Raw genomic sequence first — 23,960 nt, forward strand, 5'->3', positions numbered from 1 at the left:
AATTCTTCTCACCTGTGTTACGTAATTACCTGACACCACCTCTTCCTATTCTCTTTCTCTTGTCCTCCTTCTCCCTTTCACTCCACCAGTTTCCTGAGAAGACATACCATTCCACCAAATACCTCTTCCATTTCTTCTCCCTCCACTATTACTTCCACCCCTCCTCCACCCTCCTTACACACATACCTCCATTTTTCTTCCATTTTTACTCTTACCTCCCCGTTCATCACTTCCACCCTTCCCCATCATCATCCACAAACATACCCCCATTCTTCTTCCCCTTCACCACCACTTCCACCCCTTCCCCTCATCACTCTTCCCTCCCCCTTTATTTACCCTTCCACCATCACCCTTCCTTCACCTTTCCCCCATCACCTCCACCTCCTCATCACCCACACACACCTCCATTCTTCACCCCATCACCCTTCCCTCCCCCTTTCCTTACCCTACGCCCATCACTCACGCACATACCTCCATTCGTCACCCCCATCACCCCTTACTTCACCCTCCCTTTACCTGTGTGCTCGTCGACAGGTATTCAAGTTTGCCCTCTGAAGCACCTCGCCAAACCCACCTTGCCATCACTCAATTATTCACGGCCTGCTTAGTCTTCCTCTATTCACCGATTGGAGTACAGAAAGGAGGAGGAGGAGGAGGAGGAGGAGGAGGAGATACACTTTACAGAAACTCTCCTCCTCGTCCTCCTATTCCTCCTCCCGCCGCCCTGTTGAAAGAGGTTATAGGGAGGGACTGTGTGTGTGTGTGTGTGTGTGTGTGTGTGTGTGTGTGTGTGTGTGTGTGTGTGTGTGTAAATTAAAGGAAGGGACTTAATGGAGGTATTCAGTTTATTTAATGTCACGTCCTGGGGAGGCTTACAGAGAGAGAGAGAGAGAGAGAGAGAGAGAGAGAGAGAGAGGCGCCTTACTACCCGGTCCGTGTTAGTGTTAGATATTACGCGCCACCCTGTTGTTTTATTAAATTTTTGCCTCACCCCTTCCCGAGAATTGCTCCCGTTATTGCTCCGTGTAAAGTGTGTGTGTGTGTGTGTGTGTGCGTGTGTGTGTGTGTGTGTGTGTGTGTGTGTGTGTGTGTGTGTGTGTGTGTGTGTGTGTGTGTGTAAGTCGTCACAAGCGGATTAGAAGATAGTAAACACGATGACATAACAGCGTTCAAGCCATAATCCCCCCGCCCTCTCTCTCTCTCTCTCTCTCTCTCTCTCGTTTTCACTCCCACGGTTTATTTTTTTTCATTTAGAGAGAGAGAGAGAGAGAGAGAGAGAGAGAGAGAGAGAGAGAGAGAGAGAGAGAGAGAGATTCCATGCACGTTTAATAGTGACGACAGTTAACACATACATAATTACACTCCATTAGTCAGATCTATACTCAAATTCATGTCAGTAATTAGAGCAAGCTGAAAGGCATGCATTAAAACGCCTTCATAAACTATAAATAACAATATGCAAGCAGGCAGTAACCTCCTTGAATTATGATATAGTTAGAATAAGGGGAAACAGTGAGATAAGTTATGCTGTCAAGAGGTCTTTAGCTTAATATGCCTTGAAAGCTCAGTAACATGTAACTTTATGAGGTTTAATTCTCTTGTTTCCGTTTAATTATGTATGTTTGACTGTGTGTATGTATTCCTGTTTGTCTGTCTGTGTTTGGTTCTCTCTCTCTGTCTGTCTGTCTGTTTGTATCGTGTCTGTTAGTATAGAGATGTTTTTTGTTTGTCTGTGTCCGTCTGTCTTTCTGTTTGTTTGTCTGAGTATATATATTTGGTTGTCTGTCACAGTCTGTTTATATTTTGTCTGTCTGTCTAGAGATGCTTGTCTGTCCGTTTCTCCGTGATTGCCTCTCTCTCTCTCTCTCTCTCTCTCTCTCTCTCTCTCTCTCTCAGTACCAGGAGCACATTTCCCTATACTATACTGCCTCTTCTTCCTTCCGGCGCCCAATAGGAACCCATTAGCTAATAAACCCAATCAATGGAGCGCCAGGCGAGGGTAATAAGCATGAGTTAGGTCGTAATGGTGAAGGGGGCATTAGCAGAGGTCACGGGGAAAGAGGCGAGCGCTGAAGAGGGGGAGCAATGGGAGGGAGTGCAGGAGGATAATGATGATAATGAGAGAGTGTTTGCATAAGGGAGTGGACTTGATGATGAAGGCCGTGAGGTGAAGGGCGGGCGTCATATGCGTGGTATTGCCGTGGATAGTGAAGTTATGGGTTGAGTGTGAAGGAAAATGGGAGGAGGAAGGCAAAGAAAACGGGAATAGGGTTGACTAAGAGGGAAAAAGGGAGGACGTAGGGATGGAAAACTGAAATATGGTTGAGTAAGAAGGAAAATGGGAGGAGGAAGGCAAAGAAAACGGGAATAGGGTTGACTAAGAGGGAAAAAGGGAGGACGTAGGGATGGAAAACTGAAATATGGTTGAGTGTGAAGGAAAATGGGAGGACGAAGGCAAAGAAAACGGGAAAAGAGTTGAGTTAGAGGGAAAAAGGGAGGACGAAGGGATGGAAAACTGAAATATGGTTGAGTGTGAAGGAAAATGGGATGAGGAAGGCAAAGAAAACGGGAATAGGGTTGAGTATGAAGGAAAATGGGTGGACGAAGGGATGGAAAATGGAAATATGGTTGAGTGTGAAGGAAAATGGGATGAGGAAGGCAAAGAAAATGGGAATAGAGTTGAGTAAGAAGGAAAATGGGAGGACGATGGCAAAGAAAACGGGAATAAGGTTGAGTTATAGGGTAAACGCGATTAAAATACAAGGGAAATCTACTAAAGGCACAAGACGATGAAAAAAAATCAAGAAAAAATAGCAAGTGGGAGACGCAGCCCTGAATGACACACACACACACACACACACACACACACACACACACAACGATAGAGTAAACAACCAGAGAATAATAAAAACAGGGAAAAAGAGATATCGAGAGAGAGAGAGAGAGAGAGAGAGAGAGAGAGAGAGAGAGAGAGAGAGAGAGAGGAACACCCACTCGTTTTATATCCAGAGAGAGAGAAAGGCGGGGGAAGGGGGTTAAGGAAAGATTTATGGGTCAGACGGGCTGGCGGGCGAGGCGACGTTCCTGTGATTTTCCTCTCGCCCCTTCATCTCTCCTCCTCCCTTCTTCCTCCATCCTCCTCACCACCACCCCAGCACGCAGAAGGAGGAGGGGAGGGGAGATGAGAGGGCGTGCAAAGTGGCATTATAAGCCCATTACCGCGCCTAGAGTCGTCCTTGTTTGCCGCCCCGTAATGCCCTAATGCACTGACAAAGGTGTTGCCTGATGGATCGCCGGCCGGGCAGGTGGTGGGGCGGCGCCGCGACCCTCCCGCTGCAGGCGACGACGAGGCGGAGGCGGGGGAGAAGATGCCGGTGGTGGGAGTTGGGAGTCTGGAGGGATGCGCCACACTCTTTAAACGTCACATTAGTATTCATCAGCTGCTATGCGGGTAGTTTGAGTTTTTAATTGCGTTTCCTAGGGCGAGGTTTTAGGAAGTGTTGGATTTTCACGGGGCTAATTAGTCGACATATCACAAACCCAGTCGTAAAAAAAAAAAAGTGATATAAAAAAATCAACAAAACCAACTAACCACGCCATAAAGAACTGGTAAAAACAAAAACAAAAAAAGAATAATCAGCTGCATCATTTTTACTAACGACGAATGAGACGCTTAATCAAATCAGGCGAAAATTGTCTTCGGAAATGAAAGGGGAGTCTGGGCGTAGTGTAAAGGAGTTTCAGGAAGATTTGATCAGTGCCGTAGTCTCTCTCTCTCTCTCTCTCTCTTAGTCTTTTTCTCTCTTCTTCTCATTCCTTGTTTCCATTTCCCTTTTCTCTTCGTTTCTTTTTGGTAGAGTGTATGCTTGTGGATTATGAAGGCATTCCAGAGTGTCCGAACCTAGCTTCAGATTTCTTTACTTCTTACGTGTTCAGTCCTACTCAGCCATTAAACCCGAAAGACACCCACAAGCCACATAAACCGACAGAGAGAAACAGGGAGTGGCCGGGTCCCGTATTAGGCTACTTCCATTGTCCTTCTAAACAATTGAAACGGAAGGGAGTGTGGGAGGAGAAGGGGAGAGGGAAGGAAGGGGGTATTCCGTTCCCACTTCCCCTTCACTCCCTTCTCATTCCCACTCGATTCCAAAATGACTGTAGAGGAGGGAATGGTTGGCCTCGGAAAAGGAAGAGGAGGAAAAGGAAAATAATTGAACTTGCTGACTACCTTCCAACGCTTCTTTTTTCTTTTTTTTTTCTTTTTTGTCTACTAAACTATTAAATCTCTTCGTTCGTGCCTCTCTCTCTCTCTCTCTCTCTCTCTCTCTCTCTCTCTCTCTCTCTCTCTCTCTCTCGGTCACAGTTTTTTCCTCCTTCCCTTCCTCATTCCTTCTCTTCAATCATCCTAACTTTTTATCTTAGTCCTCCATTCATAACAAAAACGGAATGGAGGGAGGAGGAGGAGGAAGGGAAGGATAGAGAGCAGAGTAATCAATCCATATTCACACACACACACACACACACACACACACACACACACATCAGTACAGAAAGAATTTTAAGCAGATTGTTTTTAAAGAATCGACCAGAGAGAGAGAGAGAGAGAGAGAGAGAGGCCCCCCCAGGCTCTTACTTGTATATTAATGAAAGATACGACAAAAGAAAGAGCGTGTAAGGAATCTCTTCAGGCGGTTGAGAGAGAGAGAGAGAGAGAGAGAGAGAGAGAGAGAGAGAGAGAGACGCCCCCCTCCCTCCCTCCCGTTGAGTGGTTGTTTTTAGAAAGATGGAGATATTGATGGGAGAAAAAAGGGAATGAAGAAAAGAGGGAGGGAGGGAGAGAATGAGAGATGGTGACGCTATGGTGAAGAGTAAGGGGAGGAGGAGGAGGAAGAGGAGGGAAGAACAAGAGTGATGAGGCGAAGGAGAAAGAAGTGTTGGTTCTCGGAAAAAAAGAAAAAGAAATCATGATGGAGGAACAATGATCGAGAGAGAGAGAGAGAGAGAGAGAGAGAGAGAGAGAGAGAGAGAGATTAACGGTTACAAGGAAAGAGAGAGAGAGGAACCGCTGTATACCTTATTAATTGTAACATGAGAAAGTGCCCCCTAATAAATGAAAGGAAAACGAGATATGCATCCATTCTTCCTCTCCCACTCTCTTTTTTTCTCCTCGTATGTATAAAAGAGTAAATAATGAGCCGTGCAGATAAAGACGGAATCAAAGGAAAGAACAGAAAGGTGGAATGATAATAACAATACGAAGAAGAAGAAGGAGGAGGAGGAAGAGGAAGAGGAGAAGAAAACAATAATAATTCGTAAAAATAAACAAATCATGAGTGTGTCTTACCTTCAAACACAACAATGAAATCCCGCGCGAACTCAAACAAAGAAGTGACTTGAGAACGCGCGGGAAATGGGAAAAAGTCTTACGAGATTTTAATTCGTTGTGCTTTTATCCTCTCTCTCTCTCTCTCTCTCTCTCTCTCTCTCTCTCTCTGTTGACTAGCTTACCTTACTTGGTTTTGTCATTATCGTTTTTTTTTCATTCCTATCTTTTTTTCACACCCTATTATCTTTTTTCCTCGTCTAGGCCTTTCTCTCTCTCTCTCTCTCTCTCTCTCTCTCTCTCTTATCTTTGCTTCTTTTCTTCTTTCTGTCTTTATATCGTTTTCTTTTTTTCGTTTTTCGTTTTCTTTTCGTTTCCTTCTGCATTTTATTATTTTTATTTTATTCTCCTCCCTTGCAGTCATCCTGTCATATTATTTTTCCTTTTCTTTTGTAGACTTCCGTACGGCGTCTCTCTCTCTCTCTCTCTCTCTCTCTCTCTCTCTCTCTCTCTCTCTCTCTCTCTCTCTCTCTTAAGTATTGAGGTCAACACACTAAACAGACAAATACTCAACCCACACACACATTCACTAGGACCAACATAGGCAGACGAGACAGTGGTGGTTGTGGTGGTGGTTTCTCCTAACACCTACTGACCTACGTATCTCGGGAAGAGGAGGTTGACAAAAGACTTCGTTGCCTGTTTTTATTATTATCTGTACTTCCTCTGTCTCTTTTTTATATAGCCATATTTGCTCATCGAAAGGGCTCTGTTTGGGTCTAATTTTACTTCCCCCTTTGATGTCTTGTCAAAGATTTTAGTAGTAATGATAATAATGAGGAGAAGGATAAGAAAGTCTTGCCCCAGAACATGATGGAACGTTATGAAAGCGTCGAAAGAAAGCACAACAAAAAGCAAGACTAAGCTGGAATTGAAGCGTAGTAATGGTGTGTGTGTGTGAGAGAGAGAGAGAGAGAGAGAGAGAGAGAGAGAGAGAGAGAGTGTAGGAAGATAAGTAATGAGAATGGAATTACAGGATAGAAAGGATGAAGAGAGAGGGAGGAAGAGGAAGAGGAGATGGTAGGCTATATGCGCGCGTTAGAAGAGAGTGACAATGTAGACAATAAGTGATGGGAATGGAAGTAAAGGATAGAAGGAAGGAAGAAAGAAAGGGAGACTGAGAAAGAGGTGGTTGAATCGTGCAAAGGAAGACATGAGAAAGAAAAACAACAAAGAGAATCGTACTAAAGACAACAGTATTAATGCTGAGAAGGAGGAAGAGAAAAAGAAGAAGGAGAAGACGAAGAAAAAAAAAGAAGGGTTGCAGAAATAGAAAACTATACGAGGAGAGACTCAAAGTTAAATTTGCATTCTCTAGAAAGGCGACGGGTGCGTGGAGACATAATCGAGGTTTATAAATGGATGAAGGGCTTTAATAAGGGAGACATTCGTAAGGTTTTGTTGGTAAGAGAACCGGGTAGGACACGAATTTGTTTAAACTGGATAAATTCAGATTCAACAGGGACATAGGCAAAAATTGGTTTACAAACAGGGTGGTGGATGAGTGGAATAGGCTTAGCAGTCACGTGGTGAGTGCCAATACAATTGTCACATTCAAAAATAGATTAGATAAATTCATGGACAGCGATATTAGGTGGGGTTAGATACACGAGAGCTACACGGGAGCTTAGGTTCAGAGGAGCTGCCTTGTACAGGCCTACCGGCCTCTTGCAGACTCCTATGTTCTTATGTTCTTATGTTCTCAAGAAAAAGAAGAAATAGAAGAAGAACAAAAAGAACAAGAAGAACAAGAACAAGAAGAAGAGGGCGAAGAGAAAAAGAAGAAAGGTTGTAGAAATAGAGATCTAGATTATTTAATTATGAAGAAGAAAATGGAGAGGAAAAAGAAGAAAAGGGCGAAGGGACTAAAAAAAAAAAAGAAAGGTTACAGAAATAGGGATCTAGATTTTTAATAATGAAGAAGAAGAAGAAGAAGAAGAAGAAGAAGAAGAAGAAGAAGAAGAAGAAGAAGAAGAAGAAGAAGGAAAAGAAGAAGAAATAAGAAAAGGGCGAAAAGAAAAAAATAAAGAATCGTTGCAGAAACAGACATAGATTATTAATTACATGTTACTTAGCACGACGGAAGATGAGCAGCCCCTTCCTTATTAATTTCCATCTCTTTCCCCACCAACTTATTATTTTCTACGAACTCGGCGAAGGAACAAAAAAAGTAGCCGGTGTAATCTGATCTTCCTTCCATTAGCGTTCGGTGGTATTGTTGTTGTCGTTGTTGCTGTTGTTGTGGTTCATGAGAGTATAATATTTCCTTTGTCTTGACGTGGGCGAAATCAGTGTTATAAGTTAGTATGTACGTTTTCTTTCAGTACATGGCGTAGTAAAAATAAGTAAGAGAGAGAGAGAGAGAGAGAGAGAGAGAGAGAATTTTAAGTCCGCTAATCTTACCAGAGTTTATAGTTCTGTAGGAAAATTATCAGTGTTCCTCTTGTATGAATGAACTAACATTGTCATGATTATATATATACTTTTTTTTCCGTTATTTTTTTTGTGTGTGTGTTTGTACGTGTCGAAGGAAGAGAAAGGGATGCTGATGATGGTGATGATGAGGAGGAGAAGGAAGAGAAGGAAAACTATAGGTGGATGATATTTGGGAATGGGAGAGAAGAAGAAAGATGAGGAAGAAGAGAGACGAAGAGATGGATTACAAGAAGAGGAGGAAGAGAGGTTTACAAGAAGGAGAGGAGGAGGAAAACGTTATAATTTCCCTTGTTTTCCTTATTAGGCTATATTAAAATCGTCTTCAGCGCTTACATAAAACCCGTAACACTAGCCTACTGTCGTATTTCACTGTCATGGCCACTCAGACAGACATATAGACAGACACACAGAAAGAAAGAGAGATAGAAAGAAAGATGGAAGGAAGGTTGGAAAGAAAAAGAAAAAAGAAAAAAGGAAAAAATAAATAAAGAAAGAAAGATAGACAGGCAAAAGGAAAGACAGACAGACAAAGACATATAGACAGACACACAGAAAGAAAAAAAAAGATCGAAAGATTATTGGAAAGAAAGAAAGAAGGAAAGCAAAATAGACAGGCAAAAGGAAAGACAGAAAGACAAACAGACATAGACAGACACAGAAAGAAAGAAAAATAAAGATTGTAGGAAAGAAAGAAGGAAGGAAAGAAAAAAAAGAAAAAAAGGAAGAAAATAAAGAGAGACAGACAGACAGGCAGAAATAAATATAGACAGGTAGACAGATAGACAGATAGACAGCCAGACAGATAGACAGACAGACAGATAGACAGACAGACAGATAGACAGACAGACAGGCATATGGAGAGACTGTTAGAGGAGGTCCACAAAACAAGGCCCGCCCGTTGCCCATTTCATTATCTCTTCATTAAAACTTGATGCTTTGAATAATGGACTGAGTTCCCTCCTCCACCTCCTCCTCCTTTTCCTCTTCCCCCTCCTCTTCTTCCTCCTTCTCGTAATTGATCTCTTCCTCCACCTCTTCATCGTCTTTTTCCTTCTCTTCCATTTCCATATCTCATCCACCTATAGTTTTCCTCCTCCTCCTCCTCCTCCTCTTCTTCCTCCTTCTGGTAATTCATCTCTTCCTCCTCCTCTTCTTCCTCGTCTTTCTCCTGCTCTTCCCTTTCCAAATCTCATCCACTTATAGTTTCCTCCTCCTCCTCTTCCTCCTCCTCCTCCTCCTCCTCCTCCTCCTCCTCCTCCTCCTCCTCCTCTTCCTCTTCCTCCTCTTCTTCCTCGTCTTTCTCCTTCTCTTCCATTTCCAAATTTCATCCACCTATACTTTTCCTCCTCCTCCTCCTCCTCCTCCTCTTCTACCTCCTTTTCTTCCTCCTCCTTCTCGAAATCACTTTCTTCCTCCTCCTCCTCGGAATCAATATCTTCCATCTCCTCTTCTTCCACGTCTTTCTCCTCTTCCATTTCCCAATCTCATCCACCTATTGTGTTCCTCCTCTTCCGCCTCCTCTTGCTCTTCCTCCTCCTTCTCCACCTCACTCATCCTCAGCATCAACATCCCTCTTCTTTCTCTTTCTTCTTTTCCTCCTTCATTTTCTCTTCATCTTCATCCATCTCCTCCTCCTACTCCTTTTTCCCTTTCGATCATCCCATCCTTATATTATTTTCCCTCCTCCCTCTCCTCCTCCACCACCTCCTCCTCCTCGTAGTTTTTCCCTTGTCAACATTAATATCACCAAGGAAAAAAAAAATGTATCGGAAAGCATTTCGTTAGTATTTTTCTCCTTGAAGTTTGAAGCTACCCAGACCTACTAATCCTGGAGAGAGAGAGAGAGAGAGAGAGAGAGAGAGAGAGAGAGAGAGAGAGAGAGAGGAATCGATCTACTTTTTGAAGGATTACACGTGAAATCAGAAATGACAAAAGACAAGTCTGGTTGCGAGCTTATTAGATTACGCCCGAAACAACTGGTGTGGTATTCTCGCCCTTAATGACTCCTCCGAGGGCTTCTGTGGCGGCTTACAGAGTGCTCAGAATGGCTAAGAATAGTTAAAGAATAGTTAAGAAATTTTATATTAGAATGGTAATGTGAAGTTGCTGTATTCTTTCTGCAATCCCTTTGTCTTTATATTTGGTATGTGTTTTATCTTGCATGTGCTATAGGGTGAATTAAAACTATTATTATTATTATTATTATTATTATTATTATTATTATTATTATTATTATTATTATTATTATTACGTTTCCTAGGCTACGAATACAGGGAAATCATGAAGCGTTAGTGATATTGTTAGTTTGGTTATTTTACTCCATTTGTTTTTACTTCGTCTCCACTCCATTTAACAAGAGGTGGGAGAAGAAAGAAAGAACAGTCATATTGCAAGCTCTCGTTTTAAACAGGCACAGGAAGTTGTGTTGTACTTGCTATAGTTTTAACTCGCCCGCTTCCGTGAGTGCGCGTAAAAAGAAAGATGGAAAGACTTAAATTTCTCTATTCTTATACCTCGAGGACTGCCAGGGTTTTAGCAATTTATAACATCCAAAGGAAATTCTGGTATACTCACTGACTGACTGACTTCTCCACCATCGTTGCTGCAATATACGACCCCTCCTCCCTATTTTTATCTATACCCATTTTCTTTTAATCAAGGGTCTAGCAAGAAGAGGAAGTAGGCTAGTGGAGTATCTAAGAATACAGACATACGTAGAAGGAAGCTGGTGGAGAAGGAGGAAGAGGTAAAGGAGGAGGAGGAGGAGGAGTAAAAAGGGAATTCTACACCTCTTTTTTTTCTCTTATTATCAAGGGTGTAGCAAGAAGAGGAAGTAGGCTAGTGGAGAATCTAAGAATACACACATACTTAGAAGGAAGCTGATGAAGAAGGAGAAAGAGGAAAAGGAGAAGGAGAAAATGGGGAATTCTCTTCTATACCTCTTTTTTCTTTTAATCAAGGGTATAGCAAAAAGAGGAGAATCTAAGAATACAGAAATACGTAGAAGGAAGCTGGTGAAAAAGGAGGAAGAGGAAAAGGAAGAAGGAGAAAAAGGAGTATAATGTGATTTAGTTAAGAAAGAAGAGGTGAGAGATAAGGAAAGACAGTATAAGAGTGCACAGATATATGGTGTAGGTTATTTAATGTTCTGATGTAGCCTAGTTGTTATACCTCCATCCCATATCCACCCTACCATATCCCCCCTTCATCCCTACCTCACCCTCTCATGTCAGCCGCCTCTGTCTTCCTGTCACTTTCCTCTCTCTCTCTACGGAAAAGGAGATGCGGGAACAATGAAGGTAAGGAAGCTGGGAGACTGTTAAAGAAAGGGAAGGAAAACGGCTCTTGGAAAACGCCCGTCATTCATTCATTCTGGAAGGTAAACAAAAAAAGGATGAGATGGAAGGGAAAGTCGGAACCCAGATGTTGAAAGTATTGTGGCTTTTTTGTTTTGTTTTGTTTTGTTTTGCTTTCTTTGTTTTGTTTTGCTCTTTCGTTGTTTTTTGTTTCTCGTTTTTTTTTCTTTTTGTTTTTGGTCTTCGTGTTCTTTTTCTTATTCTCCTCGTTCTTGTTGTTCTTAATCTTTTTTTCTTTTTCTTTCTTTTCTTGTTTTTGTTTTCTACGTTTTTTTATCTCCTCCTCCTCCTCCTCCTACTCATCATTATCATCTTTCTCTTCTTCTTCTTCTTCTTCTTCTTCTTCTTCTTCTTCTTCTTTCATTGCCTACTTTCGACAACTTCATCCTACATTTCCTTTTATTCTCTCTCTCTCTCTCTCTCTCTCTCTCTCTCTCTCTCTCTCTCTCTCTCTCTCTCATCTCCCCTTGCTGCTCTTCCATCTTCTTCTCTCCCTCCTTCTCCCCTCCTCATTCCCCTCTCCACCTCTTCCCTCTCCTCCTCCACCTCCTCCTCCTCCTCTCTCTCTCCCTCATCATAACTTTCTTCCTCTTCTTTACAATCCCCTGGACTTAATAATTCCTCTTACTTTTTTACTTCTGCAAACTTAATACACACACTCTCTCTCTCTCTCTCTCTCTCTCTCTCTCTCTCTCTCTCTCTCTCTCTCATCTATCGGGTTATCTATTTCAATCCGTCTCAATCTGTCTTCGGCCCTGACAAATATTCCAGACGTCTGCATTCCAAGTCCAGACCCTTATTGAAGATATTCCCGTCTGTGATTCAATATGTGTATGTGTGTGTGTGTGTGTATATTTCTTGCCCGCCGAAACTCGCATTGGTCGGTATAGATGGGATGAACCTTGAAGTGGATGAGTTTATGTGTGTGTGTGTGTGTGTGTGTGTGTGTGTGTGTGTGTGTTTCGTATGCATTGTGTAGCTTTCTCTCTCTCTCTCTCTCTCTCTCTCTCTCTCTCTCTCTCTCTCTCTCTCTCTCTCTCTCTCTCTCTCTCTCCGTATTTTTTTTTTTTTTGTTCTCTCTAAAAGATACATTGTCCTCATCATTGTGGTTTTCATTATTCTTTTTTTTCTTTTATTAACTGTAGTATTATGATCATTAGCTTCATCGCCATTATTTTCATCATCATCATCATCATCATCATCGTCTTTTTCTTCATCATCATCATTTTCTTGTTTTTCTTTTTTCTTTTCATTATCATCATCACTACCTTTTTTCTTCTTCTTCTGTATCATCTTTAAATATCTCTTGTTTTCCTTCTTCTTTGTCTTCTTCGTCATCTTATTCCTTCTTCATGACATTTTCTTTTTCTTTGTTTTTTATTTGTATTCGTGTGTACATTTTCTCGTATTTTTATTCTTTTGTTTTCGCTCACTTATTGTTTTTTATACTTTTTTTTTTTTTTTTGAGGCGAGCGAGGTCTTGTTATTGCCGGAACATGTTTTTTTTTAATTTTTTTTCATTCGTGTTTTTCTTTCTTTATTCACTTATATTTTTGCTTTTTATTTTTTTATTTTTCCTCCTCTCTGTCTTTTTTATAGTTTTCTTGTTTTATTCCTTTTCCTTCCTCTTCGTTTCTCTCTGTATTCTTTTTTGGGTGGATTTCTCTCTCCCTTTCATTCGTTCTCTCTTTCTCTATGTATTTCCTTTTAGTTTTTTTTTTTTTCTTTCATACCATGCGGCGCCTTTCTGATCGCTCTCTCTCTCTCTCTCTCTCTCTCTCTCTCTCTCTCTCTCTCTCTCTCTCTCTCTCTCTCTCTCTGTGTGTGTGTGTGTGTGTGTGTGTGTGTTATGAACTTGTTTTCGCTGTAACATTTTTTTTCTTCCTGTAATTATTTTGTTTTGTTTTCTTTACTTATTTTTGGACATTTTCATCTCTCTCTCTCTCTCTCTCTCTCTCTCTCTCTCTCTCTCTCTCTCTCTCTCTCTCTCTCTCTCTCTCTCTCTCTCCTATTAATAGCCTAATGAGACCTTATTCTAGAAGCTCATTACTTTTCCTTATTTTCAACTCACATATAATCATTCATTTATACTTACAGTATATCTATATTTCTATTATCTGTTGTTTTCTGCTGAGTGTGTTCTTCTACGTCCGTCTATATTCTGAGAAGACCTCCATCTGTGTGTCTTTATTTTGCAGTAATATCCTTAAGTTTACCCATTCGTATATTAGTTAGTAGTCTCGTTTTCTTTATTTTCGTTTTCTTTTGTCCTGAGTATGTGTTTATGTGTGTGTGTGTGTGTGTGTGTGTGTCATTAAGTTTTACCCATTCGTATATTAGTTATTAGTCTCGTTTAATATATCATCGTTTTCTTTTGTTCCGAGTGTGTGTTTATGACTGAGTGTGTGTTTATGAGTGTCTGTGTGTGTCTCCTCCTGTCCTTTGCCACACTCTAACGAAACCTCTCTCTCTCTCCGCAGCAACAACGCGACGCTTTGGGACAACTTCCACCTGGGCATCTCCCGCGACGAGCTCTACGCATCCGATGATCCAACGGTGCCCCGCCTCCTGCAGCACATCACCTCCATGCCATTCACCCACATCAGTACGTGTCTGTGTGTGTGTGTGTGTGTGTGTGTGTGTTATAGTATGCTTCTCTTAACTAACTTTATAAGCATCCTTCGTCTCCATTTTTATTTCTGCCTGCTTTTCTTCCTATCTATCCACTTGTCTTCTTACCTACTCACTTTTCTTGCTACCTATCCACTTTTCTTTATACTTACCGACTTTTCCTCCCAACCCACTTTTCTTCTATACCCTTCCACTTTTCGTTCCTACCCTTCCACTTTTCTTCCCACCTATCCACTTTCGTTCCTACCTACGCACTTTACTTCCTCCCTTCCCACTCTTCCTCTCAACCCACTTTTCTTCCTACCCTTCCACTTTTCGTTCCTACCCTTCCACTCTTCTTCCCACCTATCCACTTTCGTTCCTACCTACGCACTTTACATCCTCCCTTCCCACTCTTCCTCTCAACCCACCTTTCTTCTTACCTACCTTGATTGAAGTTTATAATTGGAGGACGGATTTTAATTAGCAGGATGTTAATAAGGTTCTGGTGGTACGGGAACCGGGCAGGACACGTAGTAATGGGTTTGAGTTGGATAAATTCATATTCACCAAAGACATAGGCAAGAAATGGTTTACCAGTAGAGTGGAGAATTAGTGGAACAGGCTTGGCAGTAATGTTGTGGGTGTCAGTACGATAGATTCATTCAAGAAGAGGTTGGATAAGTTCATGGATAGTGAGGTTAGGTGGGGTTAGGTTTTCAGGAGCTGCTTTGTATAGACCTACCGGCCTCTTGCAGACTCCATATGTTCTTATGTCCTTTGTCTCACTCATCACTGACTTCCTTCCTTTCTTCCTTCCTTCCTCAGGCCAAAAGGAGGGAGGCACGCAGCTCAAGCTCATCATAGAGTTTGCTGATGGCGGCCACGCGCTCTTCAAACCCATGAGGTGAGTGTGTGTGTGTGTGTGTGTGTTTGAAGGGTCCGCTATGCATTAAAGGGACACATAAAAGCGAAGAATTCAAAGTATTCGTCCTCTGTATCTATTTATCTTTTTTTTATCCTTTGTGAACGCGAAAGCTTGCATTACCGCGCGCTTTAATGTGCTGTAGAGTATGATTACTGCTCCCCCATCCTCTCTCTCTCTCTCTCTCTCTCTCTCTCTCTCTCTCTCTCTCTCTCTCTCTCTCTCTCTCTCTCTCCATGTTTCATATTTATAACACGCCCTCTGTTATATTTTCGTCTCCTTGCATTGTTCGTGTCGGCCTTTCATTGCCTGTCTGTGCCAAGCCGAGTTCGTTCTGTGGTCCGTATCCTGAGACGCTTTCGGCTCACAACAAGTATATCCTAAGGCCACAAAGGAGATTAGTCGGATTCTCGTGAGCGTTTTCCTTTTAAATGTTCACGGTGCAGAAGCCTCGTCAAACTATCACTTGGCTTATAAAACTACCCATGGAAATACACACACAGCATCTACGAAAGTCTTATCAAATGTGTGTGTGTGTGTGTGTGTGTGTGTGTGTGTGTGTAAGCCCCGAAATGTTTGAGAATATGGTTTAAATTTAGCTCCATCCGGGATCGTTGTCAGATTAAAAAGACTCAGCCCTCCTGTACCCCATCTTGCCTCCCCCTCATTCCCTATGTACCCTCACTCCCCCAAGCAATATTCCTCCTCCTCCCTCAGCGTTGCCAGATTATCGTATTCACCACTTCGTCTTTATTACTTTTAAGCCTCAAACTCTCGTACCCACACAAATAACGATAGAAAATTGAAGTTAGCGTTAAAACTCCTATTTATTGATGTTTGTTTGTTTGTTTTTGCTATAGTTATTGGTCAGAAACTACGAAAATGCAATGCGATGAGTACGATAATTTGGCAACGCTCCTCCTCCTCCTCCTCCTGCTCATTCTCCCTTGTTCCCTCACTCCCTTTGTTTGATGTTACTCTGTTCTACTCTGTTCTGACTCCTTTCATCCTCAACTCCTCCCGTACTCCTCCCTACTCCCCTATTCTTCCCCCATTCCTTTATGAACTGTTTATGTACCTTTTCCACCTCCCCTCTCCGTCCCCTACCCCTTACTGCTTCCCTACTCCACCCCATTCCCCCTTGCTCCCCCCATTTCCCTTCCCTCTTCTCTTCCTCCCCAACCCCTCCTTACTTCCCCTCCTCCTCCCTATCCTCTATGCCCACCCCTGTTTCCTTAATTATGATCTGTTTCTTTACCCTTCCCCCCTCTCCTCTTCATCCCATTCCTTTTATTACTTCTCCTTCTTCTTCCTATTACCTTGTGCTTCCCCATTTCCTTATGATACCTTTCTGTACCCTTCCCCCCATCTCCTCTTCATCCCATACCCCCCTTTATTACTTCTTCCTTTTACCTTATCCTTTCCCATTTCCTTATGATACCTTTCTGTACCCTTCGCTCTACTCCTCTTTGCCCTCTACCCTTTGTTATGTCCATTACTCTTCCCCATATCCTATTCTATCCATTTCTTCATGATAAGTAAATTCACCCTTCCCATTCTCCTTCATCCCCCTACCCCCTATACTTCCTCTCCTCCTTCCTATTCCCCCATGCTTCCCCATTTCCCTCTTATCTTCCCTTACCCAATTGTGTCTCCCCATACCCTTCACTCCTCCGTGTTTTAACCTACTCCATTATGATAACTTTACCCTTCTCCCATTCCTCTTCATCCCCTACCCCTACTCCCTCTCCTCTTCCCTATCCCCCATGCTCCCCCCATTTCCCTCTTATCTTCCCTTACCCAATTGTGTCTCCCCATACCCTTCACTCTTCCGTGTTTTAACCTATTTCCTCGTGATAACTTTACCATTCTTTCTTTCCTCCTCAATCCCCTACCCCTACTTCCTCTCCTCTTCCCTATTCCCCATGCTACCCAATTTCCCTCTTATCTTCCTTCCCATTCCCTTCACTCCGTGTTTTAACCTACTCCCTCGTGATGACTTTTACCCTTCTCCAATCAACATCTTCCCCACCTTCTTTTACTCTTCTATCTCTCTCTCCTCTCATCCTCTACCCATCAACAGCTTCCCACCTTCTTTTAACCTCCCTCTCTTCTCATCCCCCACCCATCAACAGCTTCCCCATCTTCTTTTACCCTTCTCTCTCTCCTCTCATCCCCTACCCATCAACAGCTTCCCGTTTTCTTTATATCCTTACCTTGTGCCCTACTTCTCTATTCAGCGTTTCCCCGTATATGTGGGAGACTGTTTTTAATCCCTTTTTTCGCTTGTTAATCTTTCCCTCGCGTTTGCCATAAAAGAGACGCCGGCCATTCACAATCTATACACACGTGCCATCTTTAGAATCTTAGTCAGTCCATATCTTCAAAAGGGGAGTATGTAAGGTGTATTTTTTTCCTTTTTTTTTTCTATTCTTTATGCGTCTCCCTCCCTTCCTCCGTCTTCTTCAGTTCTATGCTCAATGCTTCCTTTTTCTTGGTTCTCCTTTTATTAGAGTCTTTCCTTCTCTTTCTTGTCTTATTCCTCGTTTTTCTTATACGTTGGTTTTTTTTTATCTCTCTGCGGTATTGGTTTCGCTTCCTTTCATGTTTCTTTTTTTCTTCTTTCCCCTTCCTCCTCTTCTTCTTCCTCCTCCTTCTCCTTTTTGATGTACAGCCTGACAGTTATTCTTTCTTTCCTCCACACCGTCAGTAGTTCTCTTTTTCCTCCTCCTCCTTCCTGCCTTCCTTCCTTCCTTCCTTCTTCCTCCTATTTCGCCGCTCCTTCCTAAATTCCACCTCGATCCATAGACTTATTATTGAAACGTTACCACCACCGCTCCTTCCTGTGTGTGTGTGTGTGTGTGTGTGTGTGTGTGTGTGTGTGTGTTTCTATGCGTCGCTTTGAAAAGGAATCGTGTACAAAAACTTCAATATTCACATCTAAAAAAAAAGGAAAAAAACGCCCTGCTCTTTCCCCCCTCCAGCGATTGAGTCTTCTTCTTCTTCTTCTTCTTCTTCTTCTTCTTCTTCTTTTTCTTCGTCTTCTTGTTCTTCTTGTTCTTGTTCTTGTTCTTCTTCTTGTTCTTCTTCGTCTTCTTCTTCGTCTTCTTGTTCTTGTTCTTGTTCTTCTTCTTCTTCTTCTTCTTCTTCTTTTTCTTCCACTTCTTTTTCTCGCATTCCTTCACGGCTCAGCGGAGATAGAAGGGAAAAGAAAACGAAGAAGACGATGGAAAAAAAACAAGCAAGAAAACAAGAAAACGGAGACGATAAAAAGAAAATGAAAAACAAGAAAAAAAAATCAAGAGGAAAACGAAGAACCCGAAGACGAAGGAAAAAAAAAAAAGAAACCAGGAAAAAGAAGACGATAAAAAGAAAACGAAAAACAAGAAAGAAAAAAACAAGAAGAGGAAAACGAAGAAGCCGAAGACGAAGGAAAAAAAAAAAGAATGAAGAAAAAAGGTCAGAACGAGGAGCGTGGCCACTCGAGGGAGAAAAGTGAAGATAAATCCTTCCGTCCCCTTTCACGACATCCTTTTCCCCCTCAGTGTTCCCCTCCTCGGCCAAGTAAAGGTTAGGTTTGAGGTCTTCTCCCTATTCTCCCCTTTCGCCTCGAGGTCTGTTGAGAGAGGGAGTGAAGAGGGAGAGAGAGAGATGGAAGGGAGAATGAGAATGGAGGAAAAGCGAGAAGGAAGTAGCAGAGTAAAAGGTAGAATAGGGAACAGAAGAAGGGAGAGAAGAGATGAGAGAGAAGCGATAGTGGAGAGAGGAGAGGAGAAGAGAAAGGGAGGAATGAAAATGGAAAGAGAAGGGAATGCAGGGAAGAAGAGGCAGAGTAGAAGGTAGAACAGGGACAGAAAGAAGGAGGGAGAGGAGAGAGGAAAGCGACAGAAGAGAGGAGAGAGAGGTAGAAGGGAGAAATGGGGAAGTACAAAAAAGAAGAGACAGCAAAAAGTGGAATAGGGACAGAAAGAAGGAGAGACGGAGAAAGGAAAGAGGAGAGAAGTAGAAAAGAAAAATGAGAATGGAAAAGCGAGGGAAACCAAGAAAGAAGAAGCAGAGTAAAAGGGAAAATGGGGACAGATGGAAGGAAAGAAGAGAGAGAGAGAGAGAGAGAGAGAGAGAGAGAGAGAGAGAGAGAGAATAGGTATGGAGGTGGAGAAGTCGAAGGGAAGAATGAGAGTGGAGAAGTGAGGAAATTCAAGAGAGAGAAGAGACAGAATAAAAGGTAGAATAGGGAGAGAGGAGAAAATGGGAGAGAAAAAAAGGAAAGGAAAGGAAGTCTGAAAATCTGTTGAGGCGGAGTGAGGTGGGGGGAGTGTAAAAGGGGGGGGAAGGAGAGAGGTAAAAAAGGTGTATTTCTATAGGAGAAGAGGAGGAGGGAAAGGAAGGGAGAGAGAGTGCGTGGGAAGCCAGAGGAGTAGTAGATAGAGAGGGAGAGAGAGGGAGTGATGAGAGAAAGGTGGAGGGAAAAGATGAGAAGAAAAGGAAAAGAAAAGGGAAAAGGAAAGGAAAAAGAAAGGGAAAAGGAAAAGGGAAAGGGAAGAGGAAAGGAAAAAGAAAGGGAAAAGGGAAAGGGAAAAGATGAGAAGGAAGGTGTACAAGGAAATGAAGGAATGAAGGTAAGGGAAGAGACAGGTGAAGGGGAGGAAGGGAACGTCGAATGATTGAAAGACAGAAGAAGAACGAAAGAAAGTAGAAAGAAAAGAAGAGGAGCAGAAGAGAGGCCACAAGAATAGATGAAAGAGAGTGAAAGAAGGACGGAGAGACGATAGATGAGAGAGAAAAAAAAAGAGAAAGAATGGGAAAAGGAGAAAGGATGACGTGGAAATATTTGTGAAGGTATAGGAGGAAAAGTGAAAGAAGGAAATAAATGGAAAGATGACGAAAGGAGGGAGAGAGGAGAGACAGGAGAAGGAGGTGTAGTAGTAGTAGTAGTAGTAGTAGTAGTAGTAGTAGTAGTAGTAGTAGTAGTAGTAGTAGCACCTGAAGCTCTTCCCAGAATATTGATCGTAAGAGAGAGAGAGAGAGAGAGAGAGAGAGAGAGAGAGAGAGTCGTAGGCTTTATATTTCCAGGCCTTCCTCTCTCTTCCCTCAAAGCCCAAACACACACACACACACACACACACACACACACTTTATCTCTCTCTTTCTCTGTATACTACCAGAGAGAGAGAGAGAGAGAGAGAGAGAGAGAGAGAGAGAGAGAGAGAGAGAGAGAGAGTTGTGGTTATTGTCTTTATTCTTTGGTGCTTCTAAATCTTATTCTTATATTTTTCCCATTTCCTTCTTTTTCTTCTTTCTTTTTATTTTCCTCATCCATAGCTTTATCATCCTTATCTTCTACTTCTTCTTCATCTCCCCTTTCATATTCTTCTTTTCTCTGTATTCTTCGTTTCTTATCATGTTGTTTTATTGACATAGTTTATATTTTTATTATTATTTTTATTATTATTACTATTTTATTATTATTATTATTATTATTATTAGTAGTAGTAGTAGTAGTAGTAGTAGTAGTAGTATAAACAAGCCTCCCCTTTTTTTTCTTTTCCCAAGCGTTGCAGAATCAATGTTGGTAAGATTATTTTTTCTCTCTTTTCTACATTGTTTGAAAAGTGGAACGAGCGAGCAACCTCCTGAAGAAAGACGAGCGAAGACAATGAGGCTGGTTAAGAATCGCCTTGACCAACATTTTCACTCTAATTATTGCGTTGTTTATGTTTTCGCTCGCTAATAATTACAAGACAGAAACGAGAGTAAAAGTAAAATCCTAAACCTACACTTGATATGTTTTTTTTTTTCCTTTAGCTTATATTTCGTTTTGTTGTGATTATTAAATTTTGAAAATAATGATAAAAGTTCTGCTCTTGATATAATTTCCCTTACCTTCTTTTTTTCCTTGATTTTCATCATTAGATTTTGAAAAGAAAAATCATAAACCTACACTTGAGATAATTTTCCCTGACCTTCCTTTTCCTTTCTTTTTCATTGTTAAATTTTGAAAAGGAAAATCATTAACCTACACTAGATATAATTTTTTCTAACCTTCTCTTTCGTTATTTCATTATTAAATTTTGAAAGGAATAAACATAAACCTACACTATATATTTTTTTTCTTTTCCTTCGTTTCATTATTAAGTTTTGAAACGAAAAATCATAAACTTACACTCGATATATTTTTCCCTTGCGTTCTTTTTTCCTTTTTTTTTCATTATTTTCTATTTTATTCCATTTCGTATTTGGTCAGTGTTTGGTTTGTTTAATAATAATCGATCTTTTTTTAATTATCTTTATATTTCCTTCTTTCATTATTTGCTTTTTTATTGCATTTCGTATTCGGTCAGTGTTTACTCTCCTTAACAATCGATCTTTTTTCACTTTATTTCGGATTTAAAGTAAAGATTGTGGGATTGACTTTAAGAAAACTATCATTGTTCCTCTAATAATGCTGCTTTCTCATCCCCGTTTTTGTTCTCCTCCTCCTCCTCCTCCTCCTCCTCGTGTTTCATCTGTGTTTTTCCTCTTCCTTGTGAGTGCTTTTACCCGCCCTTGGTTTTTAATTCTTTCTGAGTGGTTTCACTTTTTTTAGTCAATCATTGTCTTCTGCTTAATTGCTCTTGTCACCCCCGTTCTACTCGTCTCTCTCTCTCTCTTTCTCTCTCTCTCTCTCTCTCTCTCTCTCTCTCTCTCTCTCTCTCTCTCTCTCTCTCTCTCTCTCTCTCTCTCTCTGTCCTTCTTTATTTTTTTCCTTTATGGACTTTTCTTCTCGTCAAAATCTGTAAATTTCACTGAGTTTCCTGTTTTCCTAATTTCTTGTAACATTTTGCGACGGAGATGAGCACCGAGGCCACGCGCAGCTATAGCCTACGCCCCTTATTTTTACCTAACTTTACCTTTTCTTTCCCTTCTTTTACTAACTGGAGAATTCGTTGAGGAAAGTAAATCTAGGAACCGAAAGAAAAGCCAGTGTGTCCAATCCCTAGAAATGGCAAAAAAGAACTTGGGAACTGTGACAATTTTTCTTCGTCTAGTAAAATTGATGTTTGGAGGGAAGCCAAGGAAAGAAATGTTAGGGGAGGAGACGGCGGCGAGGGCGGGACGACTGTGTTTGTTAATGGATGGGATGGGATGGCAGTGGTTTGTGGAGGAGGGGAGGAGGCTATTGATTTGTTGATGTAATAGTGGTGATTGTAGTGGTGATGGTGGTGGTGTTAGTAGGTCTGATTGATAATGACTGATGATGGTAGTGGATGTGGTTATTTGGGTACAGTTTCAATCTCTCTTTACTGTTCTCTTTCCTCATGTTTCTTTAAGAGCTTAGAGAGAGACTTTTAATGTTGCTGTAGTACACTAGTAAACGTAAAGATATCTATCCCTTATAAGAAGCCACCATCAGAGACACTCACTCAATCTTCTTTTTTCTTGATTTTTTTTTCTTTCCCGAAGTTTTCCTTAACAAATCAGCTTGTGTTGCATCCTTCACGTCTAAGGGTGTTGCGCTTCTACTTAGGCCTACAACTATATCGTCTCCTCCTCTTGTTTGGTTTCTTCTCCACCTCCTCCTCCTTCTCCTCCTAAATGTCTTCCCTTATTCTTCCAGGTTCCCTCGTGATTAGTTTCTTTTCTCTAGTTCCTCCTCCTCCTCCTCCTCCTCCTAAATGTCTTCCCTTACTCTTCCAGGTTCCCTCGTGAGCAGCAGACTATGAAGAACCACTTTTACTTCACCGACTTCGAAAGACACAACGCTGAAATTGCCGCCTTCCACCTCGACAGGTAAACAATAGTGAAAGTAGTATTTTGAACACCTTCCACGTGGGTCACTAACCTAATCTAACCTAACGCAACCTGTTGTAAGGAAATGGAGATGGCTCCGGGGTATTTGTTGATGCTGTATGTGTGTTGCGAGCCATCGTGTTGTTGCTGTAATTGCTGCATTAAATTGTCGAGTCCGTTTTGCCGTTGGCTTCCGCGGGTCCATTACTCCCCTCTGCTCTGCCACACAGTCCCAACTCCTATCTTTTCCTCTCATATGTTACCTATAGCTTATATATGAGAGGAGGAGATAGGTTTTGGGACTGTGTGGCAGAGCAGAGGGGAGGAGGACCCGCGGGAGCCTACGCCAGACCGGCCTCGACATATTTGAAAGACTATATTTCAAAAACATCTTTCCATCTGGGCCACCGTATCCTGAACACCTTTTTCCACGTGGGTCACTAACTTAACCTAACATAACCTGACGTGTTGAAGAATGGGCGCCACATACCTATAGAGAAATGGAAATATGCTCACCAGGGATGTTTGAGGGGCATTTGTTTATACAGTATGTGTGTTGCGAGCCATCAAGTGTTCTTTTATTAATGTCTTCCTGTAATGGTTGGTCAGGCTCCTCGGGTTCCGCCGCGCCGTGCCCATCGTGGGGAGGAACGTCAACATCACGAGGGAGCTGTACGCGCTGGCCCAGGGCGACCTGCTCAAGACCTTCTTCATCTCCCCCGACAACAACCTCTGCTTCCACGGCAAGTGCAGGTAAGTGTCCGCTCAAACCGAGGCCCTGAAACCCCGAACTCCGGAACTGTCAAGGTAGAGGGTTCAGATCGACGGTTTATGAGTGAGCTTTTATATTTTAACAGACATTGTAAACCCCGAACTCTGGAACTGTCAAGGTATAGATCAACAATGTATTACTGAGAAAAGGTTATAGATTTTTGTTGGCAATGTAAATCCCGAACTCTAGGACTGCTAAGGTAGTGATCAAGAATTTATTACTGAGAAAAGGTTGTAGATTTTAGCTGACAATGTAAATCCTGAACTCTTGGACTGTTAAGGTATAGATCAACAATTTATTACTTGGAAAAGGTCATAGATTTTTTTGACAATGTAAATCCCAAACTCTGAGACTGTTAAGGTATTGATCAACAATTTATTACTGAGAAAAGGTCATAGATTTTTTTGACAATGTAAATCCCGAAATCTGAGACTGTTAAGGTATTGATCAACAATTTATTACTGAGAAAAGGCCGTAGATTTTTGTTGGCAATGTAAATCCCGAACTGTAGGACTGTTAAGGTAGTGATCAACAATTTATTACTGAGAAAAGGTCATAGATTTTTGTTGGCAATGTAAATCCCGAACTCTAGGACTGTCAAGGTATAGGTCAACAATTTATTACTGGAAAAAGGTCATAGATTTTTGTTGGCAATGTAAATCCCAAACTGGAACTGTTAAGGTATAGATCAACAATTTATTACTGAGA

The 23,960-nt window shown here is 41.7% G+C and overlaps 1 protein-coding gene across 2 annotated transcripts in view; it reads left to right on the top strand.

Annotated features, from left to right (window-relative positions):
• LOC127007082 (extracellular serine/threonine protein CG31145-like) overlaps window positions 1–23,960 on the top strand; it is a 294,491-nt gene that overhangs the window by 263,505 nt on the left and 7,026 nt on the right. For both annotated transcript variants that reach the window (XM_050877634.1, XM_050877632.1), the window contains exons 5-8: window positions 13,656–13,780; window positions 14,614–14,692; window positions 22,388–22,480; window positions 23,090–23,233. In XM_050877634.1, coding sequence (XP_050733591.1) covers window positions 13,656–13,780; window positions 14,614–14,692; window positions 22,388–22,480; window positions 23,090–23,233 — 441 coding nt within the window. The remainder of the gene's footprint in view (window positions 1–13,655; window positions 13,781–14,613; window positions 14,693–22,387; window positions 22,481–23,089; window positions 23,234–23,960) is intronic.

Source organism: Eriocheir sinensis, chromosome 34 (assembly GCF_024679095.1).
Source record: "Eriocheir sinensis breed Jianghai 21 chromosome 34, ASM2467909v1, whole genome shotgun sequence".
Lineage (NCBI taxonomy): Eukaryota > Metazoa > Arthropoda > Malacostraca > Decapoda > Varunidae > Eriocheir > Eriocheir sinensis.